Source organism: Megalops cyprinoides, chromosome 20 (genome assembly GCF_013368585.1).
Source record: "Megalops cyprinoides isolate fMegCyp1 chromosome 20, fMegCyp1.pri, whole genome shotgun sequence".
Taxonomy (NCBI): domain Eukaryota; kingdom Metazoa; phylum Chordata; class Actinopteri; order Elopiformes; family Megalopidae; genus Megalops; species Megalops cyprinoides.
In genome coordinates, this window is record NC_050602.1 from 28316695 (window position 1) to 28334207 (window position 17513).

Here is a 17513-nt window from a genome sequence, read left to right on the forward strand (position 1 = left end):
CCTGGTTTCAGTCCAGTTTGTAAATGCTTTCCATTTGGCAGTTTGGGTGATTCTTTATGCATGGAGATTCTTAAGACATATGCAACACAGGAATTGTTTTACGTGTTGCAAAATATGGTGGGTTGTGTCACTGATTATATTATATTATATTATAAGTGGTCCCAAAATGAACACAGAAAGGGGCAGATTTTTTTAATACTTTTTCTAGCTCACCACCAACAGCACATTTCTTTCTCATAGAGCTTTCAGCAGCTTCCCTCTCAGACTGTGTTAAACACAGCTCAGGCAAACCTCAGCGATTAGGCTTGAATTGGACATACACACCCCCCAGGACCCGAGCTGGGAAATGCCCTGACCCCGGACCCCGGACCCCGGACCCTGCGCTGCTCAGGGTGCCTCTGGCTCCACTGGCTGGCACTATACAGGCACACGCATCAGCTGCTCAGCAGACCGCTTTCCTTTCAGTGGAATTTGGAAAATTAAAGAGACAGATTCCAAAAGAAGTAATTGGCTCATGTGAAGATCGAAAAGGGTGAGACTTTCTGATGTGTTATCTCACAGAGATCAGCACGGAGTTACGGCTCTCCTTGTTACTGCCTTGTTTAATTCCAAAATTAAAAACCCAGTTTTGCATTTCTTAGTTTGAATCAATTTCTTCTTCTTCTGTGATTAGTAAAGCCTCCTCACTATATAGAATGCGCTATATTTACATACAGATATACTGCTATAGTTTTGCTAGTGTCATGGTATCTACACGTTATCCCCATCGGTAAACCCCATTTCGGGCTGAAATATTTGAATCAAAACACTTATTTAAAAACATAACATTCCCCAAATTCTGGTTTCAGTGCATCCTTAGTTTCAGGTCCTGACAAATCATGCATTAGATTTGATTGTCTAAACAGCAGAGGCAGATGCTCCATTTATGTGGGAGAGTGTTTTCCTCTCTGGCCTGGTAAGGTTTTAAACTCTGCTGGTGTTCAGAGGTCAGACTCATGAAGCCCTGAAGTGAAGCTGGTAAAAGGTGCTGTTTCTGGGAGAGCACACAGCCTCTGCTGCCCTGTGACTGTGTACAGTATTATTTTCCAGGTGGAGCGCCAGCAAACCCCGTCATCAGGACTGTACCCCCCCGAATTCCCCAACCCCCCTCCCAAATTCCCCCCCTCCCCACTCCTCTTTAGAGAGGGATTCAATGGAAAAATTAGCACATACCGTTACACCATGGAAACTGACTTACATAACAAAACCGAGCCAATCGTCTCCCCATAAACCTTCTCCTTCACTGACCACACTCCCTGTGACTGCTGTAAGTCTTCACAGCCAAGCTAATACAGTCTGCACCCCGAGAAAAGAAACATTTTATAAATGTGCACACATCAGTCAGAATGCAGCTCAGGGGGGACAGTCACACAGGGCGGGGTGAATTCTCATGGATCCTTACATCTCCGGTAGTTTTGAGCTACATTGATGAACCCATTCTCATTCCAAACTGTAGTGCAGCAGTCCTGAGAAACTCAAAACAGACTCAGAAAAGACACTTCAAACCTGGTGCAGACGCAGCTGAAATCACAGTATTTTTCAAGTGTGGAACACTACAGATCCTGAAGGTAATAAAAGTAAGTTATTGTTAACTGTGTTAGATAATTTTGCTTTTCTTATCACTCGGTAGCGATGGGTCACTGAACAATACTGTTAGGGTGGCTCCAGAGGGCTGTCCGTCAGGCTGTCTCCTCCAGAGGGCTGTCTGTCAGGCTGTCTCACTCTCACCCGGCTGTGAGAACAGACTCAGAAAAGGCTGAGGGCCCCTGGGAGGGGCTGCAGTCCGGACCAACACCAACACCTGAACACTTAAATACTTCCATTCAATAAACCTCAGGCGCATTATGCAGAAAACAGGGAATACAAACAGTTTTACTTCAGCTTTACTGAAGCCCTCTGGTCTCTGTTCCTTCCTCATTCCTTCATTCTCCAGTATCTGGGAACTTTACTTTTGAAACTTTAAGAACTGAAATATACTGAGAAGAAGCAATTTACATATCCACCCCCAACAGAACTGCATATCACCAGCTGGGGTCTGGCTCCACATAAACCTGCAGCTCTTTCACCTAATCTGTCAGTCAACCATGTCTGCTATATTACACAAATTTCACTTTCACTCACCTGTGTTCACCTGTGTCTGTAACAGTGACCTAAAGTCTACAGGTTAACAGGACTTTGATGGGTCAGTTTCCCTATAGGAGCAGCTATATCTAATCTGTGGCACACTCATGGCTGCCTCAAGCTTTAGCAGGCCTATCAGATTAACCTGGAAGGAAATACAGCATGAGACAAGGGAAAGGTTGTGATAAAATGAAATGTAGCAATATATTACGCAAAAAAATCACATCAAGACATTCTGCAATAGACGACTAATAAATCTGAACCAAATGTTCACGTTTACTCAGGGTGTTGAAATTCCTAACACGTTTTGAGGGTTCAGGGACAGACCCACACGAGGAAATCAACAAACTGTTCTTTCACCTCAGAGGAAACACCCTGAAATGTTTAAACTGGCCTGAGATGTCACTCTGTGGATGTACCATCCATGCTGATTTCTTTTCAGATTTCAGGGTTCAGGTATTCCAGCACCTGCTGCACAGCACTCACCTGGGGCCAATTCCTCTACCTTCCTCATGACCTCATTCTGGGAATCAGAACTCACAAACCCCCGGCTCTCGGGACGTCCCCCCCCCACAAGTGAAGGGAAGTGGCTGCGACCCCACCCCGACGTTAGGCCCTGATGAAGGGAGAGGTAAAGGGGACATCAGGAAAGGGACTTTCAGAATGACATTCCGACTGCACACCTGTTTCACCTGTCTGACCTCCACCCCCCCACACAGGGGGTGGCAGCCAGGTGGCTATGGCCATGCCAGCCTGCCACTCAGATCAACACCGATACTGACCAACAGCAAGGAAAATACACAATTAATTGCTAACTGTGATGTGTAAATCAGTAAGCAGTTAATCATTGCTGACTGGATGTTTAAAGAAGTTAGGCTTCCGGCTTGATGAAGTGCAGTTTTGGCATTGGCTGGCACAGGTGTATTGGCTGGTACAGGCACACAGGTGCAGAAAGGTGATGGTGAGGTGCTGCCTTCCTGCTCTTCTCCCCCTCTGCCACACCCCATCACAGAGCGGCGTCCCGCTGAGGGCTTCCAGGCTCACGGGATCTCTTAGGAATTGGTCGCTTGATCCCATTGATCTTCGACCTTCACACAGAAGGACGCAATGTCATCACACACCATAGCATAGTAAATTTCTGCCCCTGCCATCACTGAGTGTAAAAGCATGCTAATTTGCTGGCTCATTGTGAACATTCTTAAAGGATTTGGTCTAACACAGACCATAAACAGTGAGACAGGACAGAGGCCACACCGGTGCTGGTTATCTGGTCATCATAGAGTATCTGTGGTGCTGGCCTCCATGCCCTCAGCCTGTTAACAGTTATCTCTTGCAGCAAGAGTTTTTGATTGGAAGCCCTAAAACACAGCTCATGGTCAGACAGGGCTATCCTCCAAGATGTTAGCTAAGCTCATTCAGAGCGACAGTGGCTCGGGTGGTAGAGCAGCCGACTGGGGATTAGAAGGTTCAAATCTGGCTCCTCCTGGTGTAGAGTGTTGAAGTGTCCTTGAGCAAGACACTGAACCCCCAACTGCTCCCTGTGGCCAGTTGGTACCTTGTATGGCAGCCGCTGCCACTAGTAGGTAGATGCGAGGCATGTAACTGTAAAGCGCTTTGAGTACTCAAATGAGTAGAAAAGCACTATATAAATGCAGTGTTATAGTCACATGTATCTTCAATTTTCTAAAGTATTTGCAAATAAAATCTTCTACTGCTTGCTCTGAATTCTTAGTGACTTCAGATCAAACCTCCATTTCAACAGTAGAACAGATTGGCTTGTGTAGCCCTATAGCCTACATGTCATTCATAAGACACCCAAATAAAACAACTAACAACTGCCAAACCTCCACTAGATACATAAACCTGAGAAGAACACATGAAGAACAGCCTCTGTCCACAGGTTGGACCATCAGAAAATTTGTGTTCTTTCAAACTGAAAGTTACAAATACATTGGGACACACCGCAGAGGGGTCTGCACTTAAACACAACTAGAGCAAAGGCTGCATCAGACAATCAGCAGAACGTGATTTCATTGAAATAAACAGGTCTATTTCTGAGTACATCTATGAATGCTGCCAGTCACTCAAATAAACAAAACATTTCAGCTATATACAGAACATGGAACATTTTGATTGATTATCAAGCTGGAAGCCTTACAGATAAGAGGCTGTTGGAAAGGTTTTTCCTGATAATTTATGTTGTACCCCAGGAGTGTGGAGCAGGCATTTTCCATGCTGCTGTGTGAGGAAGCCTCGGTCAGGGCTGTGTGGAATGTTGCTTGGGGCTGTGCTCGGTGCATTCCTCCTCTCCCCAGGACTGCTCTGTCTTTTCTTGTTCCAGATCCACTCAATTACTCTGCTCACAGCATTCCAGGAGCCCCACGCTCCACCTTCACCCCCAGAGCCCTTCCACAGGCTCACAGCTCACTGCTCTCCCATCCTGTAAACAGAAATCTGGGCCATACAGTACCACTAAAGGAGAATTTCCATAGAAATACATCAGAAACGGGTCCATGGGGGACAAGCAGCATTCTACAAACTGGCACAGCAATGTTACAGCCTGGTGTGATGAGTTAAATCAGACGTGCTAAACCACATATGCTAACTGATGCTAACAGATGTTAACTGGTGCTGTTGAGTTAAATCTGAAGTGTTGAACTGTAAATGTCATGTGAATGAATCCAGAAAAAACAGGATGTGATGTAACTGCCACAGCAGACTGTGATTCCTGCATGAGGGACAGTCCCTCTGGGTACGAGGACAGCCACACATGTAAAACCCACAGGAATCAGGACAGTAACACCAAAAAATGGAAGTTATACATAGGCCACATATTTGCTTACTAACACTTTCACAATGCATAACCTATAAAGGCATCCATGGTAAATGCATTATGTACTAGTACTAATCTCAGTATTAGCTGTTTGAGCACTGCAATGCACATGTAATAGGAATGGTATAACTGAATCATTTATCAAGTGTGACCTTCATCTGCAACCTTGACTAATTAACTCTTATGGTTAAAGAGGAACAATTGAAATCTATGCATTACGGACCCAGTTACAGACTAGAAATCAAAAACTTGAAGCTTCTCTGACCTTGACCTTTTATTGATAGAGATCTGAAGGGTACTCAGGATAGGCTGTTCAAGTTTCATCGAAATCCATGCATTGCTGGCCAAGTTAGAGACGGGGAGTCAGCAAAACTGATCATGTGCCTCTCTGATCTTGCCCTCTCGTGACCTGAGAATTGCTGGAGTAAGTCAGGTATAACATGTATGTGGAAGTCCATAAACACTTGGCCATGTGAGACCAGAAACCACCTCTGTGACAGGGGAACAAAACCAGGGGAGAATAGCGAGACAATCCAAAAACATAATTTCAGCTTCATCAAAAGTCTGATAACATGTTAAGCTGCTGTGTGATCTTTGATCCATAGAGCGCAAATCAGCTATGCAGTGGGTTACAAACAGACTGCGTGGGTTTAAGGTTAGAGAACAAGAACCTGTCTCTGTTTAAAACATATCAGTATATACGTAACAACAACACTACCGGATTCAGGGCATATTTAATATGGTTATTTGATACATTCACAAAAACTGTATGAAAGCATGAACTTCATGCTGTATACGTCATAATTAAGCACGTTTTCCAGCCAATCATACGCAACTAGAGTCAGTTACTTGGATCTGACTCCGCAGAAAGGCTCATTTCCACGTACATCATGAACAGGAAAGGCGTACGCGGATTCAGATGCCCACCTTATAACACGAATACCCACTAATCCAGTCACATCGATCATTTGACGTCTGACATGATCAACTGCACTCATAAATTACAAAAGACACCAAAGTTGTGGCTCTTACGTCGTATTACGGTGCATGCAAATTGGCAGAATATCAATCACTGTGTTTCAGGCGCTCTGCATTTATATATATATATATTATATATATTCGATACTACGCTGTTTTCAAAACTACAGTAATTTCCATTTTAAATCTTTTTCTTCAAACTAATACCTGCATGTAAATTGGCTTACTACTGAGTTTTTGTTTATAAGTAGTGATGGGCAGATCATGGACGTGAAATCTAAATTAACCCTGAGAACATTAAGGAATTTCCTTTATGTTGCGCATATTTAGCGACCCTTTCAGCTGTGGCGAAGGCTTGGCTGGCTAGCTGCAGTGGAAATATGTAAATAATGCATGTTGCTGTCACAGCAAATATGGCAATGTTGTCACATATGGAGATCGCTTCACAACTGCAATCGTCTGGCGCAGTGGAATGAAAGATCACAACCCGAGAAGCAGTCGCCACCGCGTACCTGCTGAAGTCCCCGCTGGGAGCCATGCACAGCATCATGGATCAGCTTCCACCTTCTCTCTGTCATGTTTCAAATGCTCACTGACTCATCGTTTTCAGGGACGTTTAGGTGGTGCGCGTCTGATTGTAGAGCAACGGAATAATTATGGGGGATTTCTGCTTTGCCATGTCGCAGATGCATACAGTATATTTCATGACTTTGATTTTTGAGGATAGGAATGAGATTGATAAAGTAAAAAAACATTGAGTGCAAGGAGAGAATTCGTTTAGAAGAAAGTCAGACAGTGTGGTGCTCCGCTTGGAGGGACTACGCGCCAAGAAAATTCCATGCATAGTTTCAGAACTTTTCAACTCTGAGCCAAGAGCTACGTCACCTTTCTCCCGCTATATAAAAGAGCAACGCGTCTGATCCTCTGCAGTCTGCACTTACGGCCAGATCTCACATTAGAAATTAAACCAACTATAAACAAGACTAAGACAACTACTCACTTAAGCTCTGTGTTTTTGAAACGGGAAAAAGCGCGACGATGGAGATGTTCTTATTAGTCCTTTCCATGGGAAGCCTCAGCTTGGTATGTTGTTTTAATGTTCATTTAAAGATTACACTGCGTACCTGCCTATTACAGATGTTTGCAGTTTGTTTCAATGACGACAGAGATAAACAGTGTAGATCACTGACAACTCTCTGTCTAAGCTCATAAAGTAGCAGTTGGTAATAAATTTAACCGTAAGATCCGGTTACATTTCAACAACCTACACAAAATGTGATGGAGACTAAATTTAATTTAAAAGACCGTCACGTGCCTTTCTGTCCTTTCGCAGGCGTTTCCCTCGTGCCCGTCAGAGTGCGCGTGCCCGCGGGAGGCGCCGAGGTGCGCGCCCGGGGTGAGCCTCGCGCTGGACGGATGCGGCTGCTGCAAGGTTTGCGCGAGACAGCTGAACGAGGACTGCAGCCTGGCGCAGCCATGCGACCACGGCAAGGGGCTGCAGTGCAACTTCGGGGCCAGCAGGGGCGCGTCGAAGGGCATCTGCCGGGGTATGACAGCTTCTCCTGCTTCCCTAACGGCAGAATATGATGGATGTCGAGCAGTCTATGCATTTCCCCGATTCAATCTGGCGTAAATGAATGTCATTTCAAAGGACAAGGAAGTCAGTTAACATATCAGCAACATACAAGGCATGAACCGTGAAGAGGATTTAATATAAGGGCTGCTGTGTGAGTCGAGGGACTGGTGGCACTGTGATTAATACTGTAAATATTATCCTATCCATTCACAGCCAAATCAGAAGGAAGACCCTGTGAGTACAACAGCAAAATTTACCAAAACGGCGAAACCTTCCAGCCGAACTGCAAGCACCAGTGCACCTGCATGGACGGAGCTGTGGGCTGCAGCACACTGTGTCCGCAGGAGCTCTCACTGCCCCGGCGCGGGTGTGCCCACCCCCGGCTGCTCAAGGTCCCCGGACGCTGCTGTGAGGAGTGGCACTGCGACGACGCCACCCACAAACCCCTCAGCAAGGACAGCAGCATAGCCTCTGAGAACGACCTCACCAAGAGACACCTGCTCACCGACCTGGCCAAAGCGCCACTCAAGTCTCTGCCTGGTGAGGGCCTATCTATACAGCTCTGCTCAACTGACATCTGCTTCCTTGTCCACCTTAATAATAAGCAGGCGTAATAATAATTATAGTAATAATAAGCAGGCACTTTGCAAACCTGTCACTGTTTTTTCAGCTTTTGGAGTCCCGGCTGAGAGCCGGATGTTTGAAAGGCAGAAGTGTGCTGTTCAGACGACCGCCTGGTCGCAGTGCTCCAGGACCTGTGGGATTGGCGTCTCCACCAGAGTCTCCAACGACAACGAAGACTGCAGAGTGGTGAGGGAGACACGTCTGTGCCAGGTGCACTCCTGCGCCCCGCCCACAGCTGCCAGCACAAAGGTAAGCACCCCCCCACACAACACACACACACACAACATGCAACACGCAACACGCAACACACAGCATGAAACCTGCTGTCAGGCACAGGATCTTCAGCACGCTGCCCCTCATTAAGCTTGTCTTCCTCTGGCAGAAGGGCGGGAGATGCAGCCGCCCCACTCGGGCCCCCCGGGCCGAGACCCTCCGCTACGCCGGCTGCTCCAGCATCAGCCAGCTCCGGCTCCGGCTGTGCGGCACCTGTGCAGACGGCCGGTGCTGCAGCCCGCTGCGGACCCGCACAGTTCCGGTCCGGTTCCGTTGTGAGGATGGTGAGATCGTGAAGAAGAACGTGATGTTGATCCAGTCCTGCAAGTGCACGTTGGACTGCCCCCACGCCAGCGAAGCCTCCTACCCCCGGTACCCGCTGCTCAACGATATCCGCAAGCTCAGAGACTGAGGGGACGCCTGCAGCCGACTGGCTGCTCCGGGGCTCACGGACACGGAGACTAATACGAAATGCACTGTACTGCTGGAAGTGATTTCAGCATCATTTCCTGTTCCAAAGGAATCGCTTCATAATACTGGAGCATTACTGACAGCTTCGTTATGGAGCAATATGTTATTTAATTTGTAGAACGAGTTAATATTGACCTGTTTGTATGTTATGATACAAACCTAAGACAAGGCCGCTGTCACCTGGTTCAGTAAACCCTGGTCTCAGTCTTTCCTGATGTACAAACCCTGGTCTCAGTCTTTCTTGATGTACAGACCCTGGTCTCAGTCTTTCCTGATGTGCAAAGAAATTTTCATGTCTTGTGGCAGCTACTAAAAAGAAAGCAGAGATATGTTATACAGAATTTATATTATTATTTTAATTTGTATTATTTATCATAAATGTAGCATGTAGCTTCTTTATTTTGATGTGATACTGGAATAAGCTGTAAAATAATTTAATTTTATGATACAAATAAAAATGATTTATTTATGAATCATGTTTCAATTGATACTCTTACTCCAGTTGGAGAGACAGAGAAAATCTAGTTGCTGAGGCAGGTCACAGCTGGGACTCCAGCAACAGATTTTATCTGCGTTTGAATCCATTGCAAATAAAAATAAAACTGCACCTATGAGAAAATCCTCTGAAGCTTTCATGTCCATGTCTCAGGTTGGAACATTATGACTAACCTGAAGAGTAAGAAGTCTTGCTTTAAATTCCCCATCAAAAGTTTGAATTCTGGGCAAAACAATTACTCTCGGAGAAAATCAGATGGATGTCATCTTAAAATGAAGGCTGCGCCCTGCACGTGAAAGAGCTGCTTCCCGGCAGAGTCTGGGGCTGTAGTGAGTGACGTATGCAGTTCATATGCAGTACAATGCAAAGGAGCAGGATAGCATTTAACTGCCCTGTAAGGAAGTCTGAACCAATGACATCACCCATTGAAACAAGACGTGTTTATATGAGAAAGGCATTAAGGTTTTAGCTTCACTGAATGTACGCAGCAGGGTAGAAGTAACCATTACAGCATGCTGGAAGCCACGACAGCCTTACCTCATAGCTGTAATCATTCTGTTATACTGTTATTAGGTACTTTAGCCAAGAGCAATTATTGCAACAGCACTGCAGTCTGACACATGGCCAAACAGAGCACCCCCTGGTGGCCGTCCTGCAGAACACAGGCAATAGAGCCCTTGGTGAGAGTCGGTATTGTTTCTGATGGAAGTCAAACGTGGTATTTAAACAACTACGAGTTTACTTTACATAGCTCTGGATAACAGGTCAGCAGGATAAACATTCAGCACAAATCTCTCCCAGGTCCCCTTGCTGTTCATCCTGTGCTCTTACCCAGTAAAGCTGTCCTTCTGAAACATGAGGTCGCTCGCGACTCCTTCAAAGGGCTCTGTACTTACTCCAGTATTTAGCTCAGCTTTGCTCTTTTACTTAGACAGACAGAAAAGATTGAGGAAATAAGTGAAAAATGAGTAAAAAAGAAATTTATACATATATACACATGCACATATAACTGTGTGATACTGTGCATTGTCTCTCTCTGAATTGAATGCTGTCCTCTCACTGCAAACTACCTGCTGCCAATGAAAGCAAATAAAGCATAAAAGTATAACGCTGACTAACCACTGCAACCCTCCGAAACATTAAGAAATAATGAAACGTCCTTGAATGATAACATAACCCCTGCGTAATGTAGGATAATGGAGAGCTAGAGCAGCAGACAATGCCAGTAGTTTCATCCATCTGCCATGCAGAAACTTCAATCTTTCCAGCACCACAGCAAAATGGAGGCAATGAGATTCTGGGTCATTTCTGACAAACGTGAAAGCAGGGTTACAGACTCACAACTTCATCAAGCAGGAAACCGGACAAACTCTACTATAGTGGCCCTTACAGTCAGAACCTCTCCCTCATCGCAGCCTCCGAGGGCCACTTCCTGCCAACGATGAAACTCGTTTGAAAGAAAAGTGCACTCGGAAGCTGAATGTCTCAGCCACTGTTTTTAGAAACTGATGGCATTAACACTGCGTTAATATTCAAAGCACTGTTATTTTAACAGTACAACTACACCCTGAAGGCAAGATTCAGATAACAGCCACTCGAAAATGACAGCATTTCAAAAGAACACAATAAAATGATTTTTCCTGGAAAAAATTTAATTGCACTTTTTAGTCCTCAGTTACAACTTTAGATCATACAGTAATTAATTTTCTAATACAAACTATGACAATGCCTTCCAGAGGGGAAAATAAAATAAAAAGCTAAAAAACTCAATAACATTCATTATTATTAAGTGATGAAAATATCACGACAAACTCTCACAACATGGCAATGGGAGTAAATTTGTACATTGTGTAAAAACAGTTTTTTTTGTGAATTTATTGTGCTTAAAGTGAATTCTCACACTTTAAAGTCTTGGAGTTAGAGGTTTGTGTTAGTGTGATTAATGGATTTAATACATCAATCATATCACCGCTAACGCTACAGAAGCAGAACAGACTGGCTTCCTATAAAGAGCAGTTTCCATTTGACCATAAAACCATCAGTCTTTCCTGCCCTTTCCACCCAGGCTACCCATCAGCCATTTCACGCGTCCTCTTCCTCATCTCGAATTTCCCCATCCTCCATTTCATCTTCCTCATCATCATCCTCCTTCCGCTCTTTCACGCTGGCTTTGGCATTAGCTGACACATCTCCCACCACACCACCACGCAGTGGTGTTTCCACGGCAACACCCTGTCCCGCGCCAGGCTCTGCCAAAACCAGGAAACGGGTACAGTAAAGGACACCTGCAGTCACACACAGGAGGTCTGACTCCCTGCCTGCACTCACACATGGTGAAATAATTCACCCCTCACTGTTCCAGACACTCATCTGACTGTGCTGCTTCTGCCTCCACAAATCCACTCTATCATGTTACTCCAGTCAGTGCTGTGCAGCAGACTGTAGCTGTCCATCTCCTTTATAACTACTAACAAGAGACAATGTTTAAAAGTGAGACTGAAACAGGTGAAAAATGATCTCACACAACCCTTCTTATTAAACCAGGAGAGTTGGCATCTGTTACCTTGTCCAAGAAGAGTGTAATTTTCACAGTGATCCTTCAGGACAATGTGAAGGACTGGATACTCAATAATGACTTTATTCTTCAGGTTTTCAAGAAGGCTCTTCTTAAGGTCCAGCTCATGATACCTTAATCACCAACAATCAAACAGTGTACTGTTCAGTAACCAAACAAAACAAAACCACATATGAACCAATATTTGACATGCTGTACAACAAACACTGCCTTTAAATGTTAAATAATAAAAATTAACATGTTGAAAATGCAGCCAATTTACTTGCAGAAGAAAAAGCTGTTTCTAAAGCTGGAAGAATGTGAAACTCAGCCTTAAAACTATGATCTAGATAAGACCATGTCTGGGCTTGCTGAAATACTCTGATATACTGAAAATATCCCTATGAATGAAACCAATCATAAGCCAGCCTGTGACCCTACTGGGGCACTCAGGGAAGGTGTCATTTCCAAACAGTTTTCCCGCAGTTACACTGATGAATGGGACGGGCAGAACGATCAGCTGCAGACACTCTACAGTCATCCGGAGGTCCAGAGCAGCTGCTCTCAGGGGGGTTCAACCCAGAGGAGCAGTGAGAGTGTACCCCGGTCCCAGCTGTGAGACACCCGCTTCCCAACATTCTGACACTAAGGAAAAGGTCGCCAAGAAGAAGGTCCAGGCAGTACAGCCGTGTACCCTGTCCAACACGAGGTAAGCAGAGGCAACACAACCTTTCACCTCGGGACTGCAGCTTCACGAAGCAGATCTGAATCAACAAACAGCTGTTTACAGTTTACTGCTGTTAGTTCTTATCCAGCATGTATCTGCTGTGGTATCTGCTGTGGTCCTCTGGAAACCTGAGCAGCTGAGTTCTCTGCAAAGGAAGAACTTAAGCTACCTTTAGCTAAAGCTACCTTTAGATAGATAGATGGATAGATTCCTTTATTGTCATTGCACAGAGTACAACGAAACTGAGTAGCAATCCTGACGGCACATTCACACAGGAACCAGTATGAGTGTTTCAGGATAACAAAGGTTGTTAACGTACAATCATGATGTAGACGTGCATTAACAAATGACACATCCTGTGTGCTTGTGTACTAAAAGATTCAGCAGAGAATGCAGACTGTGCTGGATGTTCATATGCAGTATGCATCATGCACTACGGGGCACACGAGTGCATGCATCTCCATAGTGGAACAGGAACTCTACCAAACCCTCCAGGAAGTGACCTCCGCAGGACATCCTGAGATGCAGCACTTACACCACCATTGCACACATTTTGCTGCAGCCTCCTCAGATAATAAGGTCTGTCTTGCAATAAATAAACTTTCACAGATACTTTAATACGAGGTCTGCATGTTCTGCAAGGATGCACATGCACCTTCAGGAACTGATCAGAGATCAGATTAACAGGTCAGAAAGGAATAGAACTGCGTGTTCTGAGCACAGGCTGCACATTAAAACTGTGTGTTCTGAGCACAGGCTGCACATTAAAACTGTGTTCTGAGCACAGGCTGCACATTAAAACTGCGTGTTCTGAGCACAGGCTGCACATTAAAACTGCGTGTTCTGAGCACAGGCTGCACATTAAAACTGCGTGTTCTGAGCACAGGCTGCACATTAAAACTGCGTGTTCTGAGCACAGGCTGCACATTAAAACTGTGTTCTGAGCACAGGCTGCACGGTAAAACCAATCTTACCTGACAGAGTTCGACTTTCTGTTTTCTGCTTTCATGAAGACCTTCACATGCTGCGGCGGCGTGCGGGTGAACACCTTCAACCTGAAACACAAGAGCGTATGAGCCACACAGGCGCAGCAAGCAGAGCATCACTCACAGTGCCGAGCCGAGCATCGGTGCAGCAGCGTTCAGAGGACACTCCAATAACTGCCGTTTTCTGTCTGTTACCAGCTGGGACTCACTCCCCTACCTCCTCCCCTCTCTGAACTGCATCGTTCTCATCTGTTACTGAGAACAATTACATAACCTGCCCTTTCACCCCCACAGGACGGGGACCGGGGAAGTGCGGCGGTTAGGTGTGTGTAGGGGTGTGCGCATTGTGTTAAGAGCTTTAAGGGAAGCGAGTCGTGAGAAGTCTGTTTGGAGCATGCACAGTGTGTTTGTAAGCTCGCAGTTTGTAAAGCATGCTTGGAATTGGACTGCCATTAAAACACCTAGAGATGCATGGAGACAGAAAGGACTGGGATCAGAGGACAGAAAAGCTGGAGACAAAGACAGACAGACAGAGAGACTGACAGACGGACGGAGACAGGACGTCCTGCGGTTGCCATACCTTTGTCGTTTCACAGGGTCGGACTCTGAGGGGTGGATGTACGGTGTGAGGATCTGCTGAAGAGTTCGGCTGTCTGGGACCCTGGAAAACACCGAGCAGCAAGGATGAGATCACAGACCCGTCATACGCTGCTGACTGACGACACAATCCCCCACACTCCAAACACCCAAACCCAGGAACCCCACAATGAGACCTGCAGCAGAATCAGAAACATCAGAGTTCATCAGAAAATGAGAGGAGATGTCATGAGGCCGAAATGCTCACCTTCTCTCGGTGTACTCTGCACTGCTTTGGGGAAACAGGAGTTTCAGGTGCCAGAAGAACTGCTGCTCCCTGCAGGCGAGAGGGGGAAGTGCAGAGGTCATGCACTGCTACAGCGGTACAGCAAGAACGCAACCGAAGGTCAGGCCAAGGAATGTGACGAGACCCTGTAAAGGCCGTGACCTGCCCCTGGCTGCTCAGTCTGGCTCAGCGTAGGAATGAGGGAGCGTTTGGTCAGGTCTAGATGAGGAATAAGAGGTTTCCCTGGTCTACACACAGCTCTGCTGAGGAATGAGGGCGAATTTGGACAGGCCTGGACGCATCTCAGCAGAGGAATGAGTGAGCGTTAGCACAGGTCTGTGCGAAGCTTAGCTGAGAAAGGAAAGCGTTTGATCAGGTCTGGTTCAGGCATCGCAGACAGAGGAGGCAGAAATACACAGGAAGCCAGGTGTGATAAAGCTGCCTCCAAGGCTGGTGATCACAGCAGCGGAAACGACCTTCCTGTGGAAAAAGGGCTCAAGGTGCAGACCACACTGCAGGTGAGGTCACCCAGCTCGCCAGCGTCCAGCCCTGTCACTCTGTCCCACACAAACTCTCAGAGTCACACGTCACTGTCTGCGAGACAGATATATGAGCACAGCCTTACAGGGACAATGTGGAAAGCAAGTGTCTATTCACCAACAATTCCTGAACAAAGACCTCAGCAATACCTCAAAGAAAGAGAGAGAGAGAGAGAAAGAGTGAGAGAGAAATCACAGCGAGAGAGGGAGGGAGAGAGAGAGAGAGAGAGAGAGAGAGAGAGCACATACAGGTAATCCTGCTGCATTCCAATGCAGCAAACAACACACTAAATAAAATACAAAAACATTGTATATAAAATTACCTGCAGGATTCATACCTAAAGCAAGGCACTGAAAACTGCAGGTAATAGAACTACATAAGATCCTTTATCTACAAGAGTAACCCAGTATGAACACACACACACACACACCATGTACACATACACACATCATACACACACACATCTATTCAGTGTGTGTTTTTCCTTGCTGATACTACCTTTCTCCTCCTTATGGGTCAGACTGCCCCTGAGAATTTCAAACACTAAACAAATACAAGTCCCACGATGCAGTTCATTGTATATCACCGAAGAACTATGAATCCTGGGATGCTCTTCAGTATAACTTTCCCTCAAAGAACACCACACTCAAATGCTTATTGTTCACACTGGACTATCAATTTCTGAGCATTCCAAACCACTTAGTCTGCTACAAGTCATCCAGCATGTACTATATAGTCAATTGTAATAAGTGTTTTGTTCTCAGGAAGGAGTCTTACTTTTTGTTGAAGTAAGTGGAGTTCTCGCGTCTCCTGGAGAAACCTGGAGGGAGGAGTTTCAGCAACACGTTGCATTTGAGAGCTTTCTGCTTCAGGATTTTAGCCTACAAAGAGACCGCACACAGCACATGAGCAGGGATCAGAGCTCATCTTGCCTGCTATAGGGACATCCGGACCTCAGGTCAGATCAACCTTTAGCTCCAGCGGACGGACTTACGTGTTTGCTGATCTGCGTCTTTAGCACAAGAGGATCTCTGTGCACGCTGTCCGCCAGTCTGGCTGTGTCCTCCAGAAACCTGTAATCTGAACACAAACGATTCACACAGACAGCACCGCTGAGCAGACAGACAGACAGAGCAGGGGGATAAAGGGCCTCACCGCTGAGGAGGTTCATTTCATCAAACTGGGACACCGGCACAAAGGCGGTCTTATCCCGCACTCCGCTGCACCCTGATTCCGTTTTGTGTTTCTTCACACACGGGAGGCTGAAAAACGAGCCGCACAATCATTTAACAGCAAAGATGATCTGAGTTCATGTTCTCTAGATCTGTGAGTTTCATTTTAGTAGTTTGTGTTCTGAACATCATTATTGTCCATGAGCCCGCAGACATGCGCCCACGCTTTGGGTCTCACCTGCAGGAGTGCTTCAGACACCCGGGACACCGGTATCTCGCCGCTTCGGTACCGCATGTTCCGCAGCTGTAGGTGCAAACACAATCCGACGCTTAACCCCGCTGGTAATGCATCATCTGGTTAACTAACCACTCGGCTATCTAGCCAGCTACAGTGAGCAACCTGGTGACCAAACAAGCTGGGACACTTTTCTAAGATAACGTTAGCTAGTTGTGGTCTTCTTTAATCATGCAACAAACCAGCCGAGTAGCTAGCTTATTATATTGACCGCAAACATGTACTAACCAACGGTGCCTTCAGCGGTAATGTTAAAGTTAGCCAGTTAGATAACACTTTAACCTTACAATTAGAAAGGATTCATCTAGAGCTGGTTAGCTAATGTTACTAGTTTACCCGGCTTTCCGGAGATGCGGGTGGCACAGTGCCGAGTTTAATGTTGTTATGAACCAAACTTCGATCTGTCGGACAAACCCACTTTGTCAAAGATATTTTCCGCTTCTTTCCGTTCACTTCCTTTCCTTCGTCGGGACTGTCAGGGCAGTTTTCAGCAACCACGGAGCTTTCCATCGTTAATGCGTTCGCAACCTGAGATCGTATCCAGTTGAAGCTCCCAAAACACCGCACCGCAAACCCACATGGCAGGACTGCCGTATTTCAGTTCGGTCTTTGCGACAGTAGCTCTTCACCAGAGCCGTACGCGGCTCTGCTCTTCACTGCCTGCTAGCGCCACTGCGTGGTTATATATGTTACTACAGCAGCAGTATGTGGCGCCTTACGGGCACAACAGCAAACATGCGATTGGCGGATGAAAAAACACTTTTGCATGAAGGTTTCCAACGTGTTGTGACTATTTTCCACGAATATTCCACTAATGTATTCAGTAATTATTTTTTGGGCACCACAAGCTAAATTATCCAATTATTTTTAAGAAGAAAAACATTTACTAAAAACTCAAACATCTGTTTAGCCCATGTTGTGTTTGCCAAAGACTGAAACAAGTCCCAATTTTTCTAAATTCCAGAC

General features: G+C 45.8%; 2 protein-coding genes across 2 annotated transcripts; one reads left to right on the forward strand and one right to left on the reverse strand.

Moving 5' to 3' along the window:
* Positions 1-6979: 6979 nt before the first annotated feature.
* Positions 6980-9212, forward strand: LOC118795834 (CCN family member 1-like). Its single transcript, XM_036554580.1, has 5 exons — positions 6980-7054; positions 7305-7518; positions 7761-8087; positions 8218-8420; positions 8554-9212. Exons 1-5 carry the CDS (start codon positions 7010-7012, stop codon positions 8854-8856), a joined length of 1092 nt encoding a protein of 363 aa, XP_036410473.1. The 5' UTR covers positions 6980-7009; the 3' UTR covers positions 8857-9212.
* A 2273-nt stretch (positions 9213-11485) lies between these two features.
* znhit6 (zinc finger HIT-type containing 6) lies at positions 11486-17129 on the reverse strand. Its single transcript, XM_036554978.1, has 10 exons — positions 16966-17129; positions 16491-16556; positions 16236-16342; positions 16075-16160; positions 15858-15961; positions 14523-14591; positions 14259-14339; positions 13667-13747; positions 11975-12099; positions 11486-11660 (listed from the first exon to the last, which is right to left on the reverse strand). Exons 1-10 carry the CDS (start codon positions 17055-17057, stop codon positions 11494-11496), a joined length of 978 nt encoding a protein of 325 aa, XP_036410871.1. The 5' UTR covers positions 17058-17129; the 3' UTR covers positions 11486-11493.
* Positions 17130-17513: the final 384 nt, after the last annotated feature.